This window comes from Chiloscyllium punctatum, chromosome 44, assembly GCF_047496795.1.
Source record: "Chiloscyllium punctatum isolate Juve2018m chromosome 44, sChiPun1.3, whole genome shotgun sequence".
In the NCBI taxonomy this organism is placed as follows: Eukaryota; Metazoa; Chordata; class Chondrichthyes; order Orectolobiformes; family Hemiscylliidae; genus Chiloscyllium; species Chiloscyllium punctatum.
In genome coordinates, this window is record NC_092782.1 from 26198127 (window position 1) to 26211482 (window position 13356).

Genomic DNA, 13356 nt, shown 5'->3' on the forward strand with positions numbered 1-13356 from the left:
ACATCTGGTCACAGGTTAACATAATCTTGCCCTTGCTGCTTCTCCAACTAAAAATTCTGTGTAGGAGCAGCAAGAGTGCAATGGAGGGAATTTCTGTTGTAGTCCAGGATGAATCATGCAAAAATTAATACACTTAAACAATGCTTTTAAGTTAATGGTCAGTGCTTTGAATGCATGAAAAATCAGCACCCACCCCAAATTTGAGTTCTTTTGATGAGGCAATAGAGAGAGTTGATGAGGTTAATGCTGTTGGAGTTGGCATATATGGACTGCCAAATGACATTTGATAAAATGTGGCACAAAAAGGCAAGGGAGCAAGTTAGAGCTCATGGATTAAAAACGAACAACAGCAGATGGAATATGAAATTGGTTGATTGACAGGCAAAGTTTTCTCTAAGCTGCATAGCCACACAGAGGTTTGCTAATTCACTGACACATGGCTCAGGAAGCAGCTGCCAAGCACACACACACACACACAACGTAAATCTTCATAGCTACAGGGAAAATTACAGGCAAAGTAGGCGATACAGAGAACACTGCAGCGAAAAGCGGTTTATTCAGCCAGAGATGGTATAAAGTGGAGTTCCTCATGGGTTCATGTTAGGACCTCTGCTCTTCCCATCGCACACCAGTAATGATTTCCGACAACCTCTTTTGTCAGGTGAAGATACAGAAGCCTGAACAAACACGCGAACACAAGCACCAGCAGATTCACGAACAGCTTGTTCTCAGCCATTATCAGACTGATAAATGGACTCTGTAGCCTCAAATCATGCTGATGTCACCTAGCACACACCCTGTTCAAGGTAAACTGCATGCCTCTAAGTCTTTTTGATCTGTACATCTTTGCTTACTATGACCTGCTTGTAGACAAAGCTTTTCACTGTATCGCAGTACATGTGACAACAAAAAAAACCAATCAAGCGTATTTTACACAGGTGCACAGAGCAAAATTTACAGATTACATGAAATGTAGACGTTTTGTACAGCATGTGGAAGGAGTAGAAGAACTATAAAGGACAGAGGTATAGATTGGTTGAATGGAAGACAAATGGTGGATGAAATTCAATGCAGAGAGATGTGAAGTTATTCACTTTGGTAGGAAGAAAGTAAATATACAAAACAAAGGGTGCAATTCTAAACAGGGTATGGAAGAGGAGGGACCTGGATGTAAATATGCATATATCACTGAAGATGACAGGATAGGTTGAGAACACATCCTGTGTAAACATGGTCATACTGCATAAAAACAAGGGAGTTACGCTCAACATGTATAAAAAATTGTTCAGCCTCCAGCTGGAGTCCTGAATCCAGCTCGAGGGCAACACACTTTAATGAAGAAAGGGAAGGTCTGAAGAGTGTGTGGATCAAAGAAAGGAGTAAGTGAGGACTGCAGATGCTGGAGATCAGAGCTGAAAATGTGTTGCTGGAAAAGCGCAGCAGGTCAGGCAGCATCCAAGGAGCAGGAGAAACGACGTTTCAGGCATTAGCCCTTCTTCAGGAATCAAAGAAACCCAAGAATGGTTGCAGATGAAGAACTTCAGTTACATAAAGATGTCGGAAAAATTGGGACCGTTCTTCCTGGAGAAGTGAAAGTGGGAGAATATTTGATAGCGGCATTCAAAATCAAAAGGGATCTGAACAAAGTAGACAGTGAGAAATGGTTCCTGTCAGTGGAAAGTTCGTAAGACAGTTGCAAAAAGAGAAATGACATCCTGAAGAAAAATGTTTTGACACACTGAAGCATTACTTTATAGGTGGGTGGACACAACTTTAATTGAGGTATTCAAAGGGAATTCAATCAATATCTGTAAAGAGAAACGTACATAGCTATGTGAAGAAACAGGGAAATGGTACAAGGTGAATTGATCTTAAATGAGCGCTGATGTTAAAAATTACATAACACCAGGTTATAGTCCAACAGGTTCATTTGGAAGCACTAGCTTTCGAAGCTCTGCTCCTTCATCAGGTGGTTGTGGAATACAAGTTCATAAGACACAGGTCCTGTTGGATCAGGCAATGGGACTCTGTGAGAACCTCTCTGGCTTTGTCGAAGGCACCTTTAAACCCATTGTACAGGGGGCCCCCCAGCTTCTGGCGCAACACTACAGATTTCTTACCCATGGACCAGTCAAACAGGAACATTCCTCGTCACAATGGACATGTCAGCACGCTACACCAGCATTCCCCACAATTATGGCATCATGGCAACCGCCTCAGTATTCAATACCAATAACTGCCAATCTCCGAGCATTGTCCGAGAATCCACTTCATTGTTGACCACATTTTCACCTTTAACAACCAGTTCTTCATCCAAACACATGGAACAGCCAGAAGGACCAAATTTGCACTCCAATATGCCAACATTTTCATGCACAGGTTCAAACAAGACTTCTTTTCTGCAGAGGACCTCCAACCAACACTATACACCAGATATATTGACGACAGTTTCTTCCTCTGGATCCATGGCAAGGAGTTACTGAAACAACGACACAGTGATATCAACGAGTTTCATTCCACCATCAGACTTACCATGGAATACTCTAATAGCTGTCTCATTCTTGGACACATGCATCTCCATCAAGGATGGACATCTTAGCACCTCACTCTACTGCAAACCCATAGATAACCTCACGGTACTACACTTCGCCAGCTTCCACCCAAAACATACTAAATCAGCCATTCCCTACAGATAAGCCCTATGCATACACAGGATCTGTTCAGGTGAGGAGGAATGTGATGGACACCTGAAATTGCTCAAGGACGCCTTCATAAGAACAGGGTACGATGCTCAATTCATTGACTGCCAGTTCCGATGTGCCACAGCGAGAAACTGTAATGACCTCCTCAGAAGACAGACACTGGCTGCAATCGACAGGCTACCTTTCACTGTCCAGTACTTCCTGGGAGTGAAAAACCACTTCACATTCTTCGCAGCTTGCTACACATTATCGTCAAGACTTTCCGCACGTCTCCACTTCTCATCTTTAAACAACCAACCAACAAACCTCAAACAGATCATTGTTCACAGTAAACTGCCCAACCTTCAGGACAACATTGACCACAACACCGTACAACCCTGTCATGGCAACCGCTGCAAGACGTGTCAGAGTGTTGACACGGATACCACCATTACACTTGGTGACTTCTCCCACTATGTACGCAGCAGGTACCTATGTGACTTGGCTAACATTGTCTCTCACATACGCTGCAGGCAAGGATGACCTAAGAAATGGTACACTGGTGAGAGATGGTACATTGGTGAGAGCAAGCAGAGACTATGACAACGGATTAATGGTCACTGCACAACAATCACCAGGCAGGAGTGTTCCCTCCCAGTCAGGGAAAACTTCAGCAGTCTGGGACATTCGGCCTTTGACCTTTGAGTAACCATCCTCCAAGGTAGATTTCAGGACAAACAACAACGCAAAGTGGCCGAGTAGAGGCTGAAAGCCAAGTTCGATACCCATGGGAATGGCCTCAACCAAAACTTGGGTTCATGTCACACTACAGGTGACCTCACTGCATTATACACATGCGCATGCACACTCATACATACTCTCACACTGACGCATACCCTCTTTCATACACATATACATGCACAACCCGCACTCACACCCACGCATGCACACTCTCATAGGCTTATGCCTCATCACACCCGCACACAAACTTGACCAAGCTTTTACTTACACACACACACACACACACACACACACACACACACACACACACAGTCTCTCCTGTACGCACGCACGTAAAGGTTTATGGGGTGAATTTGTATTTGCAAAATTTCATTTTACTTTTTGCTCAAAAACTGCATGAATCCATGTCAGATTCTATTTGTCCCACTTCAGAAATAGAACCACTCTCAAAGTTGGGACATAGACAGACTTTAGCCTCACACCTTTAAGGCATTGTCTGGGTTGTGATGACACCTATTGTCAGAAAAGCTAAAGCTATTTTGAGAATGTAACTTAAAAGGAGTTCTGAGATTTACATATTAAAGAACTGAAACTAGTGTATACCATTCTGAAAGATGAAAGACTTAATCTGAATTTGTTTAATATATCATTCTAGATCAAGACACTGTCCCTCTTTTGCTATAAATTATGTCTTATGATCTTATACTCCACAACCACCTGAAGGTGTGGTGCTTCAAAAGCTAGTGCTTCCAAATAAACCTGTTGGACTATAACCTGGTGCTGTGTGATTTTTAACTTTCTCCACCCCAGTCCACCAAAGACACCTCCAAATTAATGAGTGCCAACATAGACATGACAGGCCAAATGGCCTCTTACTGGGCTGTAATTCTTTGATACGGTCATTTATCAATGAGTCGACGAAGTGTCTCTCAGACATTTCTGCTTTCCTGTGCAGCAGACAAGCCAATGTAGGATCATAGGATCTCTCCAGATTAACACGTACTTAGATAGTTAGGCTTCTTCAGCAACGACTTGCCTTGTGACAGACTACTTTGTGATTATGGAACTCGCTCTCTGAATCTGAGGAAGTGTTTCCGAAAGTTTATGACAGACATTTAGCTCCAATTACACAAGTTATCACTTCACTGCAGGATTCTGGGCCCATATATTTAAACATTCTTAGTATTTCTGCACAAAACAGAATTCAAATTCGTAATTTTAAAAATGAAACTTAAAGTTTTGATAATCACCCAAATTATTGCAAGTTTCAATTACGTTTCAAAATACACAAAGAAGCAGTAACGAAGAATAACACAAAGAAATTCGTTTTACCTCCCCACGTTGAGGATCTTGAATTCGGGTAAAGCGAAGGTCACTTTGCTGCCAGCTTGTATTTACACTGTGTATTTGTAGCTGAGACAATTCAAAAGATGCATTGAAAGCTTTTGCTTTGATTTTGATAACGATGGAACTCACAGAAAGAGAGATGCCTTCTACAACTTTTTCAGCAAAGCCATACTCACTAGAAAAGAATAAGATTATCAAGTAATTAACTGCAGAAATATACTCACATTATACTTCAGATTTCGATTTTGAATAACTATTTCTTCACTTTTTCTTCACACAACAATCACTAGCCAGAATGTCCTCTTCTAGTCAGAGAACACTTCAGCGGTCTGGGACGTCTGACCTCAGACCTTTGGGTGACAATGCTCCAAGGCAGACTCTGGGACAGGCAAGAATGCCAAGTGGCTGATCAGAGGTGATAGCCAAGTTCAGTACCATGGGGATGGCCTCAACAAGTACCTTGGCTTCATGTCACACTACCTTGGTGTCACACTACCTTCATGTCACAAGTACCTTGGCTTCATGACCCCACTGCACTACACACACCTACAGACCCATACACACTCTCATACATAAGCTCTCTCCCTCATATACTCACACATACGCACCCACACTCTCACAGACTTATAACCCTTTAGTCTCACACACACACACACACACACACTCTCACTGACACTCATACACACCCCCTGCCCCCCCCCCCCCCACACACACACATTCTCACATGTGCATAAAAGTTTGTGGGGTGCATTTGGACTTGCAGAATCACATTTTATTTTGCTCAAAAACTGCATGAACCCATATAAGATTCTGTAATCCTTTTTTAGAAATAGAATCAGTCTGAACAGACAGCCTCACACAGGGCACCTCACACCTTCAATGCATTATCTGAACTGACATGGCACCTATTGTTAAAGTTCACTTGAGAATGTAACTTGAACAAAAATTCTGGGATTTACATATGAAAGAACTGAAACCACCATGGTCATTCTACAAGTTGAGAGACTTAAACAATCCAAGTCTTTTTCAATATATAATTTCAGTTGCATCACACTATAAGACACAGAATTTATGGAAAAAATTGACAATCTCATACTCCATAACTACCTGATGAAGGAGCAGCACTCCAAAAGCAAGTGCTTTCAAATAAACCTGTTGGACTATTACCTGTTATTATGTGATTTTTAACTTGACTTTTCTATGTACGAAAACATACAATCACCAATTAATGACAAATAAAATTATGATCAGTGTTCCTTTGTAACAAATTTAAACTTGAAATAAAATCTCAATTTGGAATAAATTAAAATAAATATACTGCATCCTAGAAACATCTGTAAACCATTTTCATAAACAATTTTAGGTTTTGACATGACTTACCTTTGACCTGAAGCTGTTGCTATAGGAGACGGTCCATTAGGAGGCCGAGGCTCTTCACAAGTTCTCATTTCCATTTCTACCTTGTCTAAATACTAGGTGAAGACAGCAAGAAAAAATAGACCTGATTAAAGTAATTGTCTTGATATCTCAAATGATACACAAGTCAATTCCAAACTGAGCCAGCTTTGGAGTTGTTGCTCCTCTTACACCTCTGCTTCTTAAAACAGCAATTTATTTTGGATTACAGTTGCACAATGAGCACAAGCACATGGAGTCTCACCCAAGTGGCTATTCACCCTGGATAATTCTAGACATAAGCAGGCTCCTCAGCCAAAAGTCATTGAATTGTATTTTACCAGTATTTATATACACATACCTTGAGCAGTGAAGAGTAAGTAACAACTATGAGCAGCAACTCAAATTTCTTTCCCCTTCCTCAAAATCCAGGGATACTCAAGCCGAATAATTTTCCACTAAAGCACCAGATAAGATCGGAAAATATTGCACAGTCCAGGAAACAAACTTCCAGTTTAAACTGGTCAGTGTGCTCTTGAGCAGGAGAGATTACATTTTAAATGACTAATAATATTGATGATGCCACAATGTCTCAGATCACGTGGTAAATGCATTCCCAAATAGAAAAGAATTTTATTTATGAACCAAAAAAAAATCAAGTAATTGGATTGAAAGCAATGCAGAAAATTATCCAATCCATAGCTTTGGAGTATATGTAACCCAAGAAATTGAAAGGTTAAAGAATCATAGAATTGTATAGCTCAGGGCTATTGTGCGTGTGCAACATGAAAGAACTATCTCAATTCATCCCACTCCACTAGGACTCTTCCTATAACCCCAAACATTTTACCTTTTCAAGCATTAACCCAACCTCATAGGTTATGGCTCACAGCTCGGTTGTTATATGCGAGTGGTCTCCATCAATATTTAACCCTTGTGCCAAGTCAATACACAGAACATAAGAAACATAAAAACTAGGAGCAGGAGTAGGTCATTTGGCTCTTCGAGCCTGCACCACCATTCAATAGGATAATGGCTGATCTTTTCGTGGCCACAGTTCCACTTACATGCCTTCTCACCAGAGCCCTTAATTCCTTCATTGTTCAAAAAAAATCTATCTTAGCTCTAAAAACATTTACTGAAGTAACTTCAATTACTTCGCTAGGCAGGAAATTCCACAACCCTTTGGGTGAAGTTGTTCCTTCTCAATTCAGTCCTAAATCTGCTCCCCTTAATTTTGAGGCTATGCCCTCTTGTCCCAGTTTCACCTGCCAGCGGAAACATCTCTACGTCTATCTTATCTATCCCCTTTATAACTTTGTTTCTACAAGATCCCCCTTCATTCTTCTAAATTCCAATGAATATAATCCTAGTTTACTCAGTCTCTCATCATGAGCCAACCCGTCAACTCCGAATCAATGTAGTGAACTTCGTCTGCAGCCCCTCTAGTGCCAATACGTCCTTTTTCAGGTACAGATCAATGTTTATTCACTTTTGTTGCGCATTTTCAATTTCACTCCAACAGTGACTGAACTCTACATTTTGTTGACTGTAACAAGTTCTCTTTTATGGGAAAAGCACAGAGTCACTGTGTGAAACAAACACAGCAATACCCATGCCGTTCAAGGAAGCTTTGCCGGTCACTTTCGAGAGCTATTCTGAGTCAACCCATATGGGGTTTGAGTGACACACTGACAAGAATGTTAAGAACAGAATATATCCTTTCTGAAGACATTTGCTTTCCCTAAAAGCAAAATACTGCAGACGCTGAAAGCTAAAACAAACTCAAAATGCTGGAGAAATCCAGTAAATCTGGCGTTTGTGGCAAATACAAACATAGTTAATAGTTTGCATCTTAAATGACACCTCTCTAGAACAGTAAAAATTCAGTTCTGGAGAGGAGTCCTATTGTACTTGAAATGTTAACTGTTTATCTCTCTCCACAGATACTACCTGAATTGCTGAGATTCTATCAGCATTTTGTGTGTTTATTGTGTTCGAGACGTGATTGGGCTTTTACAACAAACTAACTGCTTCAAAAGTCATTTCTGAGGGAACCCAGATTTTATTCTCCACGAACAGAATTCGAATTCCCAAGTCACCATTGCAAATTGGGAATTCTTGCTTTCTCAACTGCAACTCAAAGCTCCAAGAACATTAGGTGGATGGAAAAGATAAATTTGAAACAATACTTTGAGATGCCAGGACAGCAACATAAGAGATTGAATAGACATTAGATGTTTTCTGTACTGAAGATGGCAATCTACAGCTGCGCTACATTACCAAAGGTGAGCCTTAGGGACCAGAATACTACCCTTAAAGTACACGTCAAATGTGATAATAGGCCAATAGGACAATCAGTGGCAGATGGAGATTAATTTCTATGAATGCGAGATGTTGCATTTTGATAAATGCAAACCACGGCAGGACTTATACAGTTAATGGTAGGGCCCTGGGCAGGAATTCTTGCTGAACAAAGAGATCTAGGGGTACAGGTGCATAATGCCTTGAAAGTAGAGTCGCAGGGTAGGCAGGGTGGTGAAAACAGTCTTTGGCATGCTTGAACATTTGAGTATAGGAGCTGTGATGTCATGTTGCAGCTGTACAGGGCATTAGTGAGGCCAATTTTAGAATACTGCATAAAATTCTGGTCTCCCTTCTAAAGGAAGGACATCGTTAAGCTTGAGAGGATGCAGAAAAGACTCAAGGATGTAACCGGGACTGGGTGAACAGGCTGGGGCTTTTTCCCCCCCGGAGTGTCAGAGTCTGAGGGGTGACCTTATCAAAGTCTATAAAATCATGAGGGGTATGGATAGGATAAATCGCCAAGGTCCAAAACTAGAGGGCACAGATACTTCCTGTCTAGCTTAAATCAGGAGGTGAAACGAAGAGAGGAACTTGGTGAAATTACAATCACAGATCAGAGCTACTGAGCAAAATGAGGGGAGCAACTGTGTGAAAAACCCCTGTGTCCAGGGAACTTTATCCTAAAGTCTTAAAAAGAATCTGCCAAAGGTGGAGTAATGTTGTTGTTCAGTTACCAAAACACATTAGATTATGGAAAAATTCTACCAGATTGGAAAGAAGCAAATGTAACCCTTTTAATGTAGGAGGAAAGAAGGCAGAAACCACAAAACTATCGGCCAGTTAGCTTGACTATCGTCACAGGAAAGATGTTGGAATCAACCATTGAGATGGTGAGAGCTGGGCAGTAAGAAAAATTCAACTTGATTAGGAAAACTTTGTTTTTGAAGAGAGATCATGTTTAACCAATCCATTGGAGTTCTTTGTAAAAGAGGAACATTGTGCCGTGGATCAAAGAAGTGTGATGATGTATTGTACTTTGATTTCTGGAAGGCATTTGACAAGGTGCAACATAAAACATTATTGTGCAATATCGAAGTAAGTAGGAGGTAATATTCTAGCAAGGATTTATGATTAGCAGATTGACTGGCTGGCTGGCAGAATGCAAAGGGCCATTTTCAGATTGGCAAGACATAACAAGTAGAGACCTGCAAGTTAGTGCCTTAGCTTTTTACAAGTTATATCAATGACTGAGGTGACAGCAGCTAAATTTTCACATGATGCCAAGACAGGTTGGAAAGCATATTGTTAAAATGATATTATTAGGAAGTTGAAGACAGACATAGAAATGCTGAATGGGTGGATAAAATATGGCAGATGAAGCATAAGGTGGCAAAATTTAAAATTTTTCAAGGAGAAATTGAATTGAGTGAATCTAAAACTGTTGGGATTTTCTAAGAGTGAGAAGCATCCTCATCAAAAGATGTAAAATTCAATAACAGCATAATAAGACAGTTTTGATAAGATTTGTAGCTCAGGTTGAGGTCCTGGATGTAGGTTTGCACGCTGAGCTGGAAGGTTCATTTTCAGATGTTTCGTCACCATACTAGGTAAATCTTAGGTAACATCTTCAATGAGCCTTCAGATGAAGTACTGGTGGTGTAGCCGCTTTCTATTTATGAGTTTCCATGGGTTGGTGATGTCATTTCCCATGGTGACACTATTTTCTCAGGGGGTGGTAAATGGGATTCAAGTCAACGTGCTTGTCGATAGTGTTCCAGTTGGAATGCCATGCTTCTCGGAATTCTCGTGCGTGTCTCTGTTTGGTTTGTCCTAGGATGGATGTGTTGTCCCAGTCGAAGTGGTGTCCTTCCTCATTCGTATGTAAGGATACTATTGAGAGTGGGTCATGTCTTTTTGTGGCTAGTTGATGTTCATGTATCCTGGTGGCTAGTGTTTTTTAGTAAGGTAGTTGCTAGGAGCAGGATTCCCTTGGCTGGGAGACCTGGGACTAGAGCTTACAGTATCAACATAGGGGACCAGTCAGAAATTGGGTTCTACAGAATCAGAGGACTTAAGGATACTGCTGAGGCGGAAGGTTGCTGTAATGTTGGAGCAGGTTCATAAGGCCAAATTCCTGAACTGGTTTCAATGTCGCTATTTCTTCTGTTCTGCCAGAAATTAGATCACAACTAATTTTGTTCATATTTAATAATAAATATAAGAACTTACCAGGCAAATAGGGTGAGTCTTTAATTTAGTCCAGTGTATCTGCAAGAAACATAAAATAAGGCATTTAGTAAAGCATTCAATTTCTCCAACTGGACAATTCTTTTAAATCACAAACAGAAATGACTGCAGCCTCAATGCATAGCATTAACCAGCACACAACCATGGTGATAAGAACTTGTTACAGAAATTTTAATCAACCTGATCAGTCACCTCTGGTGCTGGTTAGACTTGAACCCAGACCTCTGGCCCAGAGGCAGGGACATTATCACTACACCAAAAGACCCTCCAGAAATCATACCTAGAAAATATATATGAACAGGTTGTTTAAATATATCTTTAAAGGAAATTCGCTCAGTCCTGTTCCACTTCATATGTAAAAAATACATCAATATGATGAAATTCTTGGAGAATATTTCTTAAATCTGATAATATAAGTAACTATATAATATTCATTGCATTAAGTATTTGGGGGCACTTTTAGCAGGACTGATCTTTAAAATGGAAACTTTAAGTGAGGCAATACATTAAGTAAAAGGGCATAAAAGAGAGAAATCATCACCAGAAAACAGTGATCAGTGATTTGCTCCGTGAACTACCTTGGGGCCTTTGTCACTCATTTGGAAAACTGATTAATTTATGTGGCATGTTCACATCACAAACATTAACGACCTGAATGATGTTAAAAACAGGTAAAGGTGATTATGACATCAGCTTTGGCAAACAAATTTTTAGGTTCTCAAAAGGTTGTCAGAATGGGATATTACTAAACTGGAGATACTTCTGAAAAATATATTCTGTTGAAGGTATTTTTCTTGCAGTCAGAATACTTTGACATTCGTGCAATTCAAAGAAAAATTAATAAACTTACATTGGATTCTGATTGGCAAAGATATTGCCATAGTCAATGCAAACATAAGTTACAGTAGTCAATTAACTGCCAAGGTTTCTTTAACTTTTTAAAAGAAAGCAGATTGAGTCAGATGATTGGTCTAGACATTGCTCTCAGCAATGAACCAGAGAATCGCTGTCACCTATTTTGTTGCATTCAAACACGTTCTTGCACCTTTCTTCTGTCTGCAAAGAAACTGGGCCCTATGTACTAATTCAAGCTTCCAGTACATACAAATCCACCACTCTGTGAGCTTGACTGACAATCCTAAATTAGTGATCAGAAAATTCTTTGTACAGTCAAGATGATGTCGAAAATGCTGTCCAATTACAAAATCACAACTAATGTTGAACACTGCGTTCAGCATTTTATGTGTGGACTGGTTGAGAATGATCAGTATTCCACGAGTTGCAAACAACCGAAGGGAAGTGATCCTCCAATCTTCTGGTAGATATGGCCTATAAACCTAACATCTCATCAGCACTGAAATTCATATGCCACATGACTCACTTGTCAGATGGGCACAACGCTTTTTTTGCAGCAGAGAAGCATCCTCTGAAGGTTGAGCATCACTCATGTTGCTACTGCATTGTAGCAACATGAGGAAACTAGCTTCATTTGGCAGTTGTATTCATTTATGAAGTGAAAATATGCCATGTGGAGGAGATTAGGTTTCATTCCATCAGACATTTCTCACTGAATCCTACAACAGTGTAGCATGGTTCCCATGAGAATAATTTGGGCATTCATGGTGCTGATCAAATTGAACTCAATTTTCAGTGAATATTGATTCACACAATGGTGACGGGTCAGGATGGCCATAATGTTTTGCTGAAATGCAGATATTTCAAGTCCATTACGACTCTTCTTTGGGACAGAACGTTGTTGAAAAAAAACAGCTGCACTGCAAGCTGGAGGAATAGTTCCTAATTTTGCACTTGGGTACTTTATAGCCTTCAGCGCTGATCACTGAATTGAATAACTTCAGAGCATGACCACTGTCCTCTGTTTTGACCAACTCCCTGTGTCTTTTTTGCATAGGTTCACTCACAGGAAACAATATTTTCGACTGTACACACTTCACATTTATACCCACTTTGTATCTATATCATACCTTGTGCTCTGGGAATCCTCACAATGTTATTTTTGCTCCTCCTTCCCACTTCTCAGTGGCATACAAACAATTTCCCAGCTCACTTCAGTTCCCAAGAAGAGTCACTGGATTTAAAACGTCAACTCCATTTGGCTTGCTTCAAGTATAGCAAACCTTCTAAGTTTTCCAACACTGCTTTTATTACAGATCTCCAGCATCTGTACTAATTTACTTTTCTTGCTAGCAAACTACTGTTGTGAGGGAAAAGGACAGGACTTCACCTCTGGTCTGGTGCAAAACACATATCAACAATACACTGAAGAATGCAATGTTCAATCTATTTCTTACAGGAAAGTAGGCGAGTACACTGAATTTTTAAAAAAATATATTGTATTTAACTATTTCGCTTTCACAATGGCTCAGCAAATAGACAAATGACTAGATCAGAGAAATTGATCAAGGTAAGTGACCACTTCATGCAGAGTTACTTGAGCTTAGTAGGGGTGCAACTACTTGACCTAATGGCTTATTTGGGTGAAGGATTGCATCTCAACTTGATCCCCGTTCAGTAGCTCAAGTGTATGTGAGCACACTGGTATAACTAAGCTTTAATGTTTTCTCTCACAGCTGTGGAGAAAGTGAGGACTGCAGACGCTGGAGATCAGAGCTGAAAA

The 13356-nt window shown here is 40.3% G+C and overlaps 1 protein-coding gene across 4 annotated transcripts in view; it reads right to left on the minus strand.

The window, feature by feature from the left end:
• Nucleotides 1-13356, minus strand: part of bltp3b (bridge-like lipid transfer protein family member 3B) — a 140996-nt gene that overhangs the window by 80766 nt on the left and 46874 nt on the right. For all 4 annotated transcript variants that reach the window (XM_072562497.1, XM_072562499.1, XM_072562500.1 and 1 more), the window contains 3 exons: nt 10701-10739; nt 6150-6241; nt 4755-4944 (listed from right to left, as the gene is read on the minus strand). In XM_072562497.1, the coding sequence (XP_072418598.1) occupies nt 4755-4944; nt 6150-6241; nt 10701-10739 (321 nt within the window). The remainder of the gene's footprint in view (nt 1-4754; nt 4945-6149; nt 6242-10700; nt 10740-13356) is intronic.